Source organism: Eurosta solidaginis, chromosome 1 (genome assembly GCF_040869045.1).
Source record: "Eurosta solidaginis isolate ZX-2024a chromosome 1, ASM4086904v1, whole genome shotgun sequence".
Taxonomy (NCBI): domain Eukaryota; kingdom Metazoa; phylum Arthropoda; class Insecta; order Diptera; family Tephritidae; genus Eurosta; species Eurosta solidaginis.
This window is the reverse complement of record NC_090319.1, coordinates 13,665,354-13,678,490: the sequence shown is the minus strand read 5'-3', so window position 1 is coordinate 13,678,490 and position 13,137 is coordinate 13,665,354. Positions and strand designations below refer to the sequence as shown.

Sequence of the window (13,137 nt, the reverse complement as noted above, 5' to 3'; positions counted from 1 at the left end):
TAATAAACATAAGGAGATCTCCAATTTACAAATTTATGCGCATTTAAAACATAAAAAATATAATTTACTTAATATCGTGACTGCTAACGAAATAACGAATTTAGATGAGTTACTTTCGAGGCTGGAAAAAGCAGCCGACAATCACAATATTAAACAATTAGAATGGCAAAAAAATGATATCTTTTTCAATAATTTTTCAATTACGAATTTTAAAATCCGCGGAAATGAAATTTTAAAATCATTACAAATAATATTGACGGACCCTGTAGAGACCGTAACAGACAATGAACAGAAACAAAAACTTATGACAATTTATCACGAAGATCCATTGTTAGGAGGCCATTGCGGAACAAAAAGGTTATATGCCAAATTAAGAACTAAATATTACTGGAAAAACATGACACGTGATATAGCGAAATTCGTGAAAAATTGCAATAAATGTCTTTTAAATAAAGCGAGACCAAAAACAAAAGAAAATCTTGTCCTTACTCCAACACCCTGTAAACCATTTGACATAGTGATTATCGATACAATAGGTCCACTTCCAGAATCAAACTATGGTAACAAGTTCGCTGTTACTATGATTTGTGACTTTTCTAAATACCTGGTAACAGTAGCTGTACCAGATAAATCAGCAAAAACTATCGCATGTGCTATTTTTGAAACCTTTATACTAACATATGGTACAATGAGAGCCATTAGATCCGATTTAGGGACGGAATACAAAAATGAATTATTCTCGGAATTAACAAAACTTTTAAAGATTAATCATGATTTCTCAACAGCTTATCACCACGAAACTGTTGGTACTGTTGAAAGAAACCATAGAGTCTTTAACGAATATTTACGTGCATATCTAGATGAAACGTATTCAGATTGGGATACGTATTTGAAGTATTTTACATTTTTACATAATACTACAAGTAGTTCGGTTTTTGATAATAAATTTACTCCTTTCGAATTAATATTTGGCAGAAAATCTACAATGCCACATGAATTACAAAAGGAACAAATCGATCCGATCTATAATGTAGAAAATTATACAAAAGAACTAAAATATAGAATGCAAAAATCTCATAAAATGGCAAGAAATTTGATTAATAAACATAAAATTAGAAATAAAGAATTATACGATAAAACTGCTAAGCCTTTAGAAATTAAAATTAATGATAGGGTTTTAGTGGAAACAGAACCGAGAAATAAACATAGAAATATATATCAAGGTCCCTACATGTAAAAATTTTTGATGAAATTAATAAAATTGAAAAAATTGTACACAAAAATCGTATACAAAAAATTAATTAAATTGATAGCCGAAAATAATCTTTAAATATAAACCTACTTTAAGAACACGCCAATGAAGGCCAAACTAAACAAACTATTAATGTTAATTCTTAATACGGCCTAATGTACAAAATTCATATGTTAAATTGAAATACTTAATAAATATATATTTACTCAATTTAATAATAAGCATATAAATAGTAACGGTTCACTTCAAACTAAAAACATTATTTTTTACATATTTCATTTTCTTATAAATTTATATCTTAACCCTAGTAAAGCCTAAAGAAGAATGTGACAAGACTGATCACCTTGCCAAATTCTTCTTTTCCAAAGGGGGATGATGTAGCGTCATGTAGTGCCAGCCAACTAAAAACTAAAAATAAAACTAAAAACTAAAATAGCTGGCATCACCCCCACATGCAACCATGCATGTATGCACTTGGTGTTACTGGGTGAGAGAGTCGAGTGACGGAGAGAATTCTGATTGGCTGAATCTTCCGTTACTCGACTATCACGCCACTGCATCATTCGATTTTACCGCTATGCACTTTTGGCATAGCGGCAGGGCCGCTTTGAAGCTTCAGCTTTTTTCCACAGTTTTCAGTTTGAAATGAGCCGGTGAACGCGTCACTTAAGCGCGCATTAAAGAAATAAGTGAAGGTAGAAATAAAATATTGAAAATAGTTGAAAAAAAGAAATTACAAGTAAAAGTGGGTTTTTTATAATTGACTAAAGAAAGAAAAGAGTGTGTGTTTAACTAAAGAAACGATAACTAAAGAAATTTTAAATAAAACAAACTAAACAGAAAGAAATTAAAAATAGTTTTATTGCGGGTGTGTGTCGGTGCGCTGGGGGCTGCAAGCCCAAAGTTGAGTGGCATCAGCATGCCACTTTACACCACAGATGAATACCAAAAACAAATCAAAGTTGCTATAAAAAATGCAACAAATATAGTAGATTCTAACATGGCACATAGATTGGTACAAATGAACCCTTCGGCTCCTCCACTGGTTGCGCTACCAAAAATCCACAAGCCGCACACGCCAATGAGGCCCATCATTAATTTTAAATCGGCACCATGTTACAAACTGTCCAAATATTTAAAAACGATATTGATAGATACTCTGGAGCTAAGGAACGAATATGCAATAGCTAACACAACAGAACTAATAGAGAGACTCGAGACCGTAGAGCTAACAAGAAACAGCAAATTGGTATCTTTTGACATAAAAGATTTATACCCATCTATACCACTATCGGAGACTTTGGACATAGTTAGCTCAACAATAGTTCATAACACAAAAAACAAAGTGAAAAGTATGCAAATCACAAATACGCTAAGAACCACTTTACGTCAAAACTATTTTAAATTCAACAATAAAATATATAGACAAACAAACGGTCTTGGAATGGGAAGCCCCACATCAGCAATTCTTATCTGGAAGAAAAGTACATACAGGAGCTGAAGTCCAAATTAGGCGTGTCATTTTATGCTAGATACGTGGATGACATAATATGCGTTTTAACTACTAATAACGAAGAGCTCGTACTGGAGTACCTCAACAAACAGCACGGCAATATAAAATTTACAATGGAAACCGAAAAAGACGGAGGAATCAACTATCTAGACCTCACGCTAAATATTGATAAAGAAGCCAAAAGATTTAACTATGACATATATAGAAAGTCAACGGCCACCGACACAATAATACACAATACCTCAAATCACCCTCAACATCATAAAAATGCAGCATTAAGGCACTTGGTACATAGACTTGAAAGAACACCTCTTACACAAGAGGCATATAAGAGAGAACTTGAGGTCATATATAATATCGCTGCAAACAACGGATATAAAAAAGCACTAGTAGAAAGCTCAGAAGGACAAATGGAGAACCAAAAAGAAATAATGAAAAGGAAAATAATAGCTGGACGACTATGACATATACTGGAAAAGCAACATATAAATTGGCAAACTTCTTTAAAAAATACAACATTAACACAGCATTCAAAACATCGAACAATCTAGGGCGAAAACTAAGAACTAACATTAACTCAGAGGATCCGTTTAGCAGCCACGGCGTATACAAGCTTACCTGCGGATGCCAGCATAGTTACATAGGACAAACAGGACGGCAAATAAGAACGAGGTTCAGAGAACATATTAGAGATTACAACAAAAAAATACGGAATCCAAACATTATACCCGAGTCTAACTTCGCGAATCACATGGTCGAGAATGAATGTTCCCCAGCAAACATCAACAAAGCAGTTGGGTTCTTCACATACAAGGGCCGACGTCTCAACGTACTCGAAAACATGGAAATCTACAAACAGAAAACATTCGACGGTAGAATAATAAACGAACAGATAAACACAATTTCTGACACAATATTCGAGCCTTTAAAACTTGTTTACAGGAAACAACTTAATCACACAGGTACAACAGACAAACACACAACAACAAATAAACACAAAACAATTAACACACCAAAACAAAAAACCGACAAAGAAGGTCAAACGACTAAAATCACAGATTTCTACCTACCCCAGTAAGCCACACAAATCGATTAGTAAACCACCCTCGGTTCTGAACGAACACACAGCACATACACATAACTAAATATACACAAGCAACAATTTGACAATACCTGCTCATATACCTACGAACTATAAATACAGGACAAATGACAACAACAGATCAGAACGAAAATCGACACTGATGATGGCACAACGCCGAAACCGGTTTGTCTCAAAACCAAATTTGACAAGGGATGACGGAAAATCGTTCCAATATACATCATTTATCCACCCTGTCGGAAAATCAACCAAACAAGATAAGTAGCTAACGGCACTTTGTTTGTTCCATACCAAATACCTACGAAAATTATTTGCTTACAATTTTTTTTTTTGGGAATTTTCTTAAATATTTTCCTTTTCTGGTCGAATACCAGTCCAGAATTAGGTTTCATTAAATTAAAAAAATCATATAATTACATTATTTAGTTTTGGAGCTAATTACAATAATTAACTATTCATCAGAAAATGTTAACACAAATAATAAATATATATAAATTGCTTATAAATGTGAAACAAGAAGTGTTTTAATGGTGTTTTATTTATTTTCCATATTTTTTATAGCAACGTGGAGTGAAACCCACGGGGGGTATAAGCTAGTTATTAAATAAATTATAAATTGCTTCAAACAAATGTTTTCATACATTTAAAGCAATAAGGGTAATCCCCGCTTAAAACTCATATAAATTCATTTTTTATTTCGAGCCGTTCATTTGATACGTGGTTTTTTATTACTACTGCCGTGCTTCAAATTAAACACAGGGCAACTGCGCGTTTATTTTCAAAATAGAGTCGCTTAATACTCACCCTTTACCTCAACTACTTGACGCTTCCTCTTCCGGTTGCTATAAACAAAAATAGCAAAAAGAAAATAACACTACTAGTCTGACGACTGAAGGAAAATTTATAATTTTGTTTATTTTTATATAACGAAGGAACTTATTTGAAATTCATTTATTGTGTTTGCAAATTGGATTAAACCAACATGGAGGAGATTGATGGAACGACGGTTGATCAGTACCAAACGCTGGTGCGTTATGATAATCCGATTTTGGTGGTTAAACATCCGGAGAAAAAAACTGTGCCCACAGAGATGGTGAGTTAGAATGCGGAAGTTTTATATGTGTATATTGAAGCAAATTAAATCTTGTTATTTGTTGACAGGAAATGAGGCGTCCATTGACGGCAGGCGCTTTATTGGATACAAAACGTGAAACAGAAGAGATCCTCAATTCCATATTACCTCCACGTTGCTGGGAAGAGGATGGACAATTATGGCAGCAAACGGTACGTAGGTGGAAGGGATAAATGGACCGGTTCATAAACTGAACGTTTCCACACTATTACCCGAAATTTGATTAACGGGCAAACTGAAAAGCCCTATCAAAACCAGATCACATGTTATCCCTATCAAAAACATAACTCCATCCTCTTACAAATATAAGAAGATTTCTAGGCCCTATCCTATTTGCTTAGCCTTGCGAGCTCGGTATACGAGCACAAAATGTGCTCTATCGTTTCCTCATTCATTAAGATTGTAACATATTCGCTTCAAGTTTCGAGGGATGGGCCTTTTGAGGTATCTTATACGTTTTGTCATATCGAAGATTTTTCGGTGCGTAGTTGAATACTAAAAGAATTAACTTTTAATTAAATGTTTAAATGAAAAAGTTCTCCTTAAAAGGCGATACGTTTTGGATACCGGAGAACGCACACTTCTGTTAAGAAATAATAGGGCAGTTACGAGGAGAAGAGGAACTTCACCAAATTAAAATAAATATTAACATTTGATTCAATACGTCAACAAAGATGAGCTAGGTCATCCCCCAGCTGGTTAGGGGGTTAGAATATACCCGCGGTAGGTATGCCTGTTGTAAGAGGCGACTAAAATGCCAGATTCAAGGGGTTGTGTAGCGCAACCTTTTCACGTTGCCAGCGTAATATATAGCTCCTCCAAACCCAATTGTCAACCTCACCTATCCGTGGCGAATCATTAACAGCCGAGGCTCTGGCGACCACGAACTCCTCATGGATCTAGGAGGTGGGATGGCCTAGAATATCGCATGTGGTCATAACAAATCGTTCCCGAGATGGTCGGGCTTGGTACCGGAACGTACCGGATCTGGATCCGGCAAAGGACCAACAACTCGATAACACTCCCCAAGGCCTTCGGGCCTTATCGCTACAACAACAACAACAACAACATGAGCTAGGCTATACCAGAGACATGTCAGTATATATTAGTACCTCGAAAGAAGAAGGGAATAGAAGCAAGTATTAAGCTGACTTCTCACCTACCAAGAAATATAAATTTTCATATAAAAAAAGCTGAAGAAATGGTCAAGCGAATAGAATTCCATTAGGTATCCACGTACATGGCACTGTATCGACTGTCTGGCATTCACATTTTTTGGATATAAACTATAGTCTTCTTTCTTCCTTGCATATTGCCACTATTTCGACAAATTTACAGGATGCCAATAAAAAATAAAGAAATATGAGTTTTGTTTCGCAATACTTAAAGTCTGATAAGAAAAATATTTCACAATAAAGGACGAGCCGATGAAAGAAAATAGCAAAAGTTCCAAAGTACAAAGTAAGTTATATAGTCCGCCTAGGCTCGAGGGTACACACATACCCTCCATGAAGCCGGATACAGTACGGATAAAGTACTCGATTTTTTGAGAGCGCTTGTATTGGTCGAGTTTTTTGTAAAGTGAGAAGGGCACAATAAAACTATCTATTTGGTTGTTGCCATGATTTTTTAAGAGAAAGGTCCTGAGTAGTGTGAAAGATTCCAAAATCTTCAAAACAATGCTGTGGTTGTTATAAAACGTTATATAGAAACTTTATATCACATGCCGCTTGACCATTTCAAAGAACAAGCTTTCTTTCCAAACTTCGCGGATCTGCAATCCCGGTATATACCGCCTTAGGACGGTATAGCTAACTACAAAAACACAATTACAACCAAGTTAGGGAATTCCACCTAGACGAATTCTGCCCTCACGTTCCTAGTTGAAGGTATTCAGTACATACTAAATTGTTCTAATTCTAAACCTATCCTAAAGCTAAGAAGCTTAGTACTAATACCTCTTAGGTATTATTAGGTATCAAGTACTCCAGCTACAAGGCAAGATGTTATCAATCTACAAGAGATGCTCGATACACGACTTCAACAAACGCAAGCACGGGAAACTGGCATTTGTCCCATACGTCGAGAGTTGTATACGCAATGTTTTGGTAGGCAAAAACTCGTAAAAAGCATAACCTACTTATAACAAACTAATTTCACTACCTTTCCAGATGAAATCATACGTCAGGTTACGATAAACTGCTCAGAACGCGGATTGTTGCTATTGCGTATTCGCGACGAAATCGCGATGTCTATGGAAGCGTATGAAACGCTGTACTGCAGTTCGGTTGCGTTTGGTATGCGTAAAGCATTGCAGGCACATGAAGAGAAGGAAATGTTGCGAGATCGCGTTAAAACATTGGAAACTGAAAAAGAAGCACTCGAAGAGATTATTAACGATATGAAGATTAAGCAAGAACAAGCAGAACGACGTAATGCAGAATTGCGTGCATCTGAAGAAAAGAAATATGCTGAAGAGGTTGCCTTTCTCAAGAAGACCAACACCCAACTCAAGGCTCAACTGGAGGGTATTACTGCTCCCAAAAAATAAGAGAGAGCTAATTACTATATTTGATATCCGTGCAATACGGCAGAAATTATGTGCAATTCATGTTTTGTTATATAATATTTTTTTTTATTAATTTTACTAATCTAGATTTTAAAACCATATTACGCTTTAATATTTGTTGTGAAATTCAATAGCGCCTACTAATCAGCCTTTGGCTCCTTGCTCACAGGAGCTTCTACACTTTCAGATTCGCCGCTGTCGGGTTTTTCATTATCAGCTTCGGAAGTTTTAGCTCCCGCGTTTTTAGCATCCGTTGTAGAGTCTGCTTTTGCGCTAGCTTCTGTACTTTTTATTTCTGCGTTCGCAGTGCCTTCGTTTGTCGCAGCTTCTGGATTTTCCTTTTCCGCCTTTGCCTTATTCGCTGCAGAATCTCTTTTTGCTGCAGCTTCTGGATTTTTAGTTTTCGTATTTTCATCATCCGTTACAGAGTCTGCTTTTGCAGTGGCTTTTGTCGCAGCTTCTGGATTTTCCGTTTCCGCCTTTGCCTTATTCGCTGCAGAAACTGTTTTTGCTGCAGCTTCTGGATTTTCAGTTTTCGCCTTTTCATCATCCGTTACAGAGTCTGATTTTGCAGTGGCTTTTGTACTTTCAGTTTCCTTGTTTGAGGTGTCTTTGTTAGCCACAGTTTCTGGACTTTCGGTTTCTGCGATTCCAGCATCTGCTACATAGTCTGCGTTTGCCTTAGCTTCTGTACTTTCAGTTTTCGCGGCGTTTACAGTGCCTTTGTCAACCACAGCTTCTGGACCGTCAGTTTCCGCCTGTGACTCATTCGATGCAGACTTCATTTTTGCTGCAGCTTCTGTATTTTCAGGATCTTTGTTTTGAGCGTTTGCTACAGTGTCTGATTTTGCTGTAGCTTCTGTACTTGAAGTATCTGCGTTTGCAGTGCCTATGCTTGCCACAGGTTCTGGACTTTCAGTTTCCGTATTTGTCTCATCTATTGCAGAATGCGTTTTTTCCGCGGCATAAGCACTTCCAATTTTTGTGTGTGCGTCATCGGTTATTTTTGTTCTTTCGGCAGCTACGGCAGAATCTTGCTCTACCTCCACTTGCTCCTCATCTACATCCATATTTATTTCATTAACAATAGGAGTTGGTGTAAAAGCTGTAGTGCTAGCAGTTTTTGTGGTATCTTTTGTAGCCCGTTTTGCAGGCGGTTCATCGTTTTCATTTTGGTGCATTACATGTGCCTCTTCAGCATCGCTCTCTTGTGGTATGTTTGCATACATTTGTAAGTCACCCTCCTCCGGTAACTTATCTTTGAGCTCCTCCATATGTTTCATATACATCTCATAGACATTTTCCGCCATTTGTGACATATTGTAAACTTCTTTGATGTTCTTCTCATTCATCCTTTCATTGGTTAGACGTTCTGTTGGATAAATTTCATGCGGTAACAATCGCAGACGTTGTGGGCGTTGCGTTAACTGTATTAAATGAGATTAAATAGAATGGAGTTTATTTTTAAATTTAAAATCAATTTCGGATTGTGGTCCTAACAAATAAGACAGTGTAAAAAAATGTAAAGGTTCTAATAAACTGTATTCTGTATTCTCTGCAGGTCGAAATTGGAAATTTATAATGGATACATACCGAACCCAATTTCTTCCTAACTGCGAGTTATATTGATTGTTCAAAGAAGTGGCCTACATCCTGAATGAAGCGAATATAGAATTATTTTAAGTGAGAAGAATGTGTTTAAGGCCAACAATCTTTTAGATATAGAGATATTTTTTTCTGGAAATTTATAATGGATACATACAGAGCCTAGCTAACTTATTGAACTTTTCTTCTAGTTTAGCTCACAAACTTCCGATATACGAGTTTAGCTTGCCGTTGAAAGAATGGAGTATAGTGACCAAAATCCTGTACGAAGCGGGAATAGAATTTTTGTAACTGAGAAGAATACGAGTAATTAATTTCTAATATAACTGTTTTCGTAATTTCTGACTGAGTTTCTGGAAATTTATAACGGTTAAATACAGTACACATTAATATGACCGTTAACTATTGCCAGCGCTCAATTTTTGTAGTTCTCCTTCGGTACTTTGGATGAAATTACGCAAGATTGCAAGTGCCGTAAGGCTGTGAGGTAGCCTCAAATTGATAGAGATTTTCTTAAATTCGAAATAAGTATATGCAAAATTCCTATTCTTCGAAGCCAGGCAACTGGATTTCCGATCTAAAAAAATTTAAGCTAAAACATCATCCCCCAGCGGGTAAGGGGGTCAGAATATACCCGCGGTAGGTATGCCTGTCGTAAGAGGCGACTAAAATACCAGATTCAAGGGGTGTGTAGCGCAACCCTTCAGGTTGCCAGCGCAATATATAGCTTCTCCAAACCCAATTGTCAACCTCACCTATCCGCGGCGAATCCTGTTTCACTAACAGACGAGGCTCTGGCGACCCCAAGCTCCTCATGGAACTTGGGGTGGGGAGGGAGGGCATGGCCTGAAGGTTTAATGTGGCCACATAAATCGTTCCCGAGATGGTCGGGCTAGTACCTTAATGGTGCTGTGGTACCGGAGCGTACCGGATCTGTATCCGGCAAAGGACCATCACATCGATAACACTCCCCAAAGCCTTCGGGGAGCAACCTTATCGCTACAACAACAACAACAACAAGGCTAAGTTCAGGTGTAACCGAACATTACATACTCAGCTGATAGCTTTGGAGACAAAATAAGGGGGAATCACTATGTAGGAAAATTAACCTAGGGTAACCCTGGAATATGTTTGTATGACATGGGTATCAAATGGAAGGTATTAAAGAGTTCCACAGGTGGACGCCTTTTCGAGATATCGCCATAAACGTGGACCAGGGGTGACCCTATAATGTGTTTGTACGATATGGGTACCAAATGAAAGGTGTTAATGAGGGTTTTAACACACACGTCACACGTTACATTTGGCGTTTTCGAGATATCGACCAAAATGTGGACCAGTGTGACCCAGATCATCATATGCCTGTCGTAAGAGGCGACTAAAATACCAGATTCAAGGGGTGTGTAGCGCAACCCCTCAGGTTGCCAGCGCAATATATAGCTTCTCCAAACCTAATTGTCAACCTCACCTATCCGCGGCGAATCCTGTTTCACTAACAGACGAGGCTCTGGCGACCCCAAGCTCCTCATGGAACTTGAGGGTGGGGAGGGAGGGGATGGTCTGAAGGTTTAATGTGGCCACATAAATCGTTACCGAGATGGTCGGGCTAGCACCTTAATGGTGCTGTGGTACCGGAGCGTACCGGATCTGTATCCGGCAAAGGACCATCACATCGATAACACTCCTCAAAGCCTTCGGGGAGCAACCTTATCGCAACAACAACAACAACAACAACAGATCATCATCCGTCGGGTACCGCTAATTTAATTATGTATGTAATACCACGAACAGTATTCCTGCCAAGATTCCAAGGCCTTTGATTTAGCCCTGGAGAACTTTTTCATTTTCTTCTACTTAATATGGTAGGTGTCACAGCCATTTTACAAAGTTTTTTCTAAAGTTATATTTTGCGTCAAAAAACCAATCCAATTACCATGTTTCATCCCTTTTTTCATATTTGGTATAGAATTATGGCATTTTTTCTTTTTTCGATATCGAAAAAGTGGGCGTGGTCATAGTCGGATTTAGCCCATTTTTAATACCAAGATAAAGTGAGCTCAGATAAGTACGTGCGTATCGTGTTAACGGCTAAGAGGAAAGACGGACGGTAGACTGTGTATAAAAACTGGGCGTGGCTTCTACCGATTTCGCCCATTTTCACAAAAAGCAATTACCGGGGTAGCTATGCACCTACCAAATTTCAAAAAGATTGGTAAATTTTTGTTCGACTTATGGCATTAAAAGTATTCTAGACAAATTAAATGAAAAAGGGCGGAGCCACGCTCATTTTGAAATTTTCTTTTATTTTTGTATTTTGTTGCACCATATCATTACTGGAGTTGAATGTTCACATAATTTACTTATATACTGTAAAGATATTCAATTTTTTAAATGTTTTGTTCGTCATCCGATTTTGCTAATTTTTGTTTAGCACACATATAGGAATAGGAGTAACGTTCCTGTCAAATTTCATCATGATATCTTCAACGGCTGCCAAATTACAGCTTGCAAAACTTTTAAATTACCTTCTCTTAAAAGTGGGCGGTGCCATTTGGTGGCCATTGTCCAAAATTTTACTAATTTTTTTATTCTGCGTCATAAGGTCAATCTACCTACCAACTTTCATCGCTTTATCCGTCTTTGGTAATGAATTATCGCACTTTTCGGTTTTTTGAAAATTTCGATATAGAAAAAGTGGGCGTGGTTATAGTCCGATTTCGTTCATTTTGAGATGAGTGCCCAGGAACTTACATACCAAATTTCATTAAAATATGTCAAACTTTACTGAAGTTATCGTGTTAACGGACGGACGGATGGACATGGCTAAATGAATTTCTTTTTTCGCCCAGATCATTTTGATATATAGAAGTCTATATATATCTCGATTAGTTTATGCCGTATAGCTGAGTAAAAAATATACCTCAAAGTTCCCAGAGAACCAGAACAGGGAAGCTTTTGCAACATGTAATTGATTACTACGATGCACTCATTAACAAATTGAATTGAGTTAGCACTTCTACGGAAATAACACGAAAAACAAAACAAGGTTTTTCACAACAGTGCAAGATCTCGAAGCAGAGGCCGATATACGAACAATATTCTGTCACGCGTATGAGTAAAAAATGGACGAAAAGCTCCATAAGCAATTAAAAAAAAATTGTGCGTTTTGTAACTTACCAATTTGAATGTTTGCTGCAATTCAAAACAGTTTTTAAACAATGCCACACGTCCAAAAATATATAAGCCTAAGCGGGCACGACTCATTGCTACCACCAAGCGACGTACATCGCGTAAATGTCCCACCGCCTTCGTGCGTACCAATGAAATTAGTATGTAATCGTTTTGTTGACCCTGATATTTGTCCACAGTGGTGACTTTGTATGGCCACCCGATAAGTGGGTTATTACCACAACGTGAGTTGATCACATCACGTATCAAATGCTTTTGGCCGTTATATGTTGTTAATATAGATATTTTTTCGGCAGGATAGCCCAACAAACGCATATACATATAAACGGCGACTACATACTCAGCTTCGGCGAGATTCTGTGAGTTAGGTAATTTACAAATAAACAAATTTTAAGGAAATGTGACGTGGTAAAGGCAATAAACTACATTACTTGATAGAAAAACGGATTTGGCTCTGTTTCGCCGACGCCATTGAAATCCTCGACATTGATAAGCTGATAATCATGAACAAATCCTGCATTTGCATTGCGGTACTCTAGGCGTTCCAAAATATGTGAAAGATCATCCAACTTCTTATAGCGCCACTTGTATAAGGAGCAGATACTAAATGGAAATAAGAACAATTAAAAAATAAATGAGGTCAGATTGCAGTGGCTAGTTTCTGCAAAAAAATGGGACTTAATTGAATCAAAAAAAGTTCTTTTAAAGCCTCAATAAGAATAAAAGTCCACTTTTCTTTCAGCAGAGTCGCTAAAGCTCGAGCACAAATACTTAA

General features: G+C 37.3%; 2 protein-coding genes across 2 annotated transcripts in view; one reads left to right on the top strand and one right to left on the bottom strand.

Moving 5' to 3' along the window:
* Positions 1-1,894: 1,894 nt before the first annotated feature.
* On the top strand, positions 1,895-8,382 carry Dnali1 (Putative inner dynein arm light chain, axonemal Dnali1). The gene is made up of 5 exons (XM_067780911.1): positions 1,895-1,947; positions 4,800-4,960; positions 5,029-5,151; positions 6,975-7,107; positions 7,171-8,382. Exons 2-5 carry the CDS (start codon positions 4,850-4,852, stop codon positions 7,548-7,550), a joined length of 747 nt encoding a protein of 248 aa, XP_067637012.1. The 5' UTR covers positions 1,895-1,947; positions 4,800-4,849; the 3' UTR covers positions 7,551-8,382.
* The window catches only part of LOC137249390 (RNA helicase aquarius), an 83,682-nt gene continuing 78,157 nt past the window's right edge, over positions 7,613-13,137 (bottom strand). The window contains exons 9-11 of the mRNA XM_067780812.1: positions 12,794-12,965; positions 12,351-12,719; positions 7,613-8,995 (exon numbers count right to left, since the gene is read on the bottom strand). Coding sequence (XP_067636913.1) covers positions 7,709-8,995; positions 12,351-12,719; positions 12,794-12,965 — 1,828 coding nt within the window. The 3' untranslated portion in view covers positions 7,613-7,708. The remainder of the gene's footprint in view (positions 8,996-12,350; positions 12,720-12,793; positions 12,966-13,137) is intronic.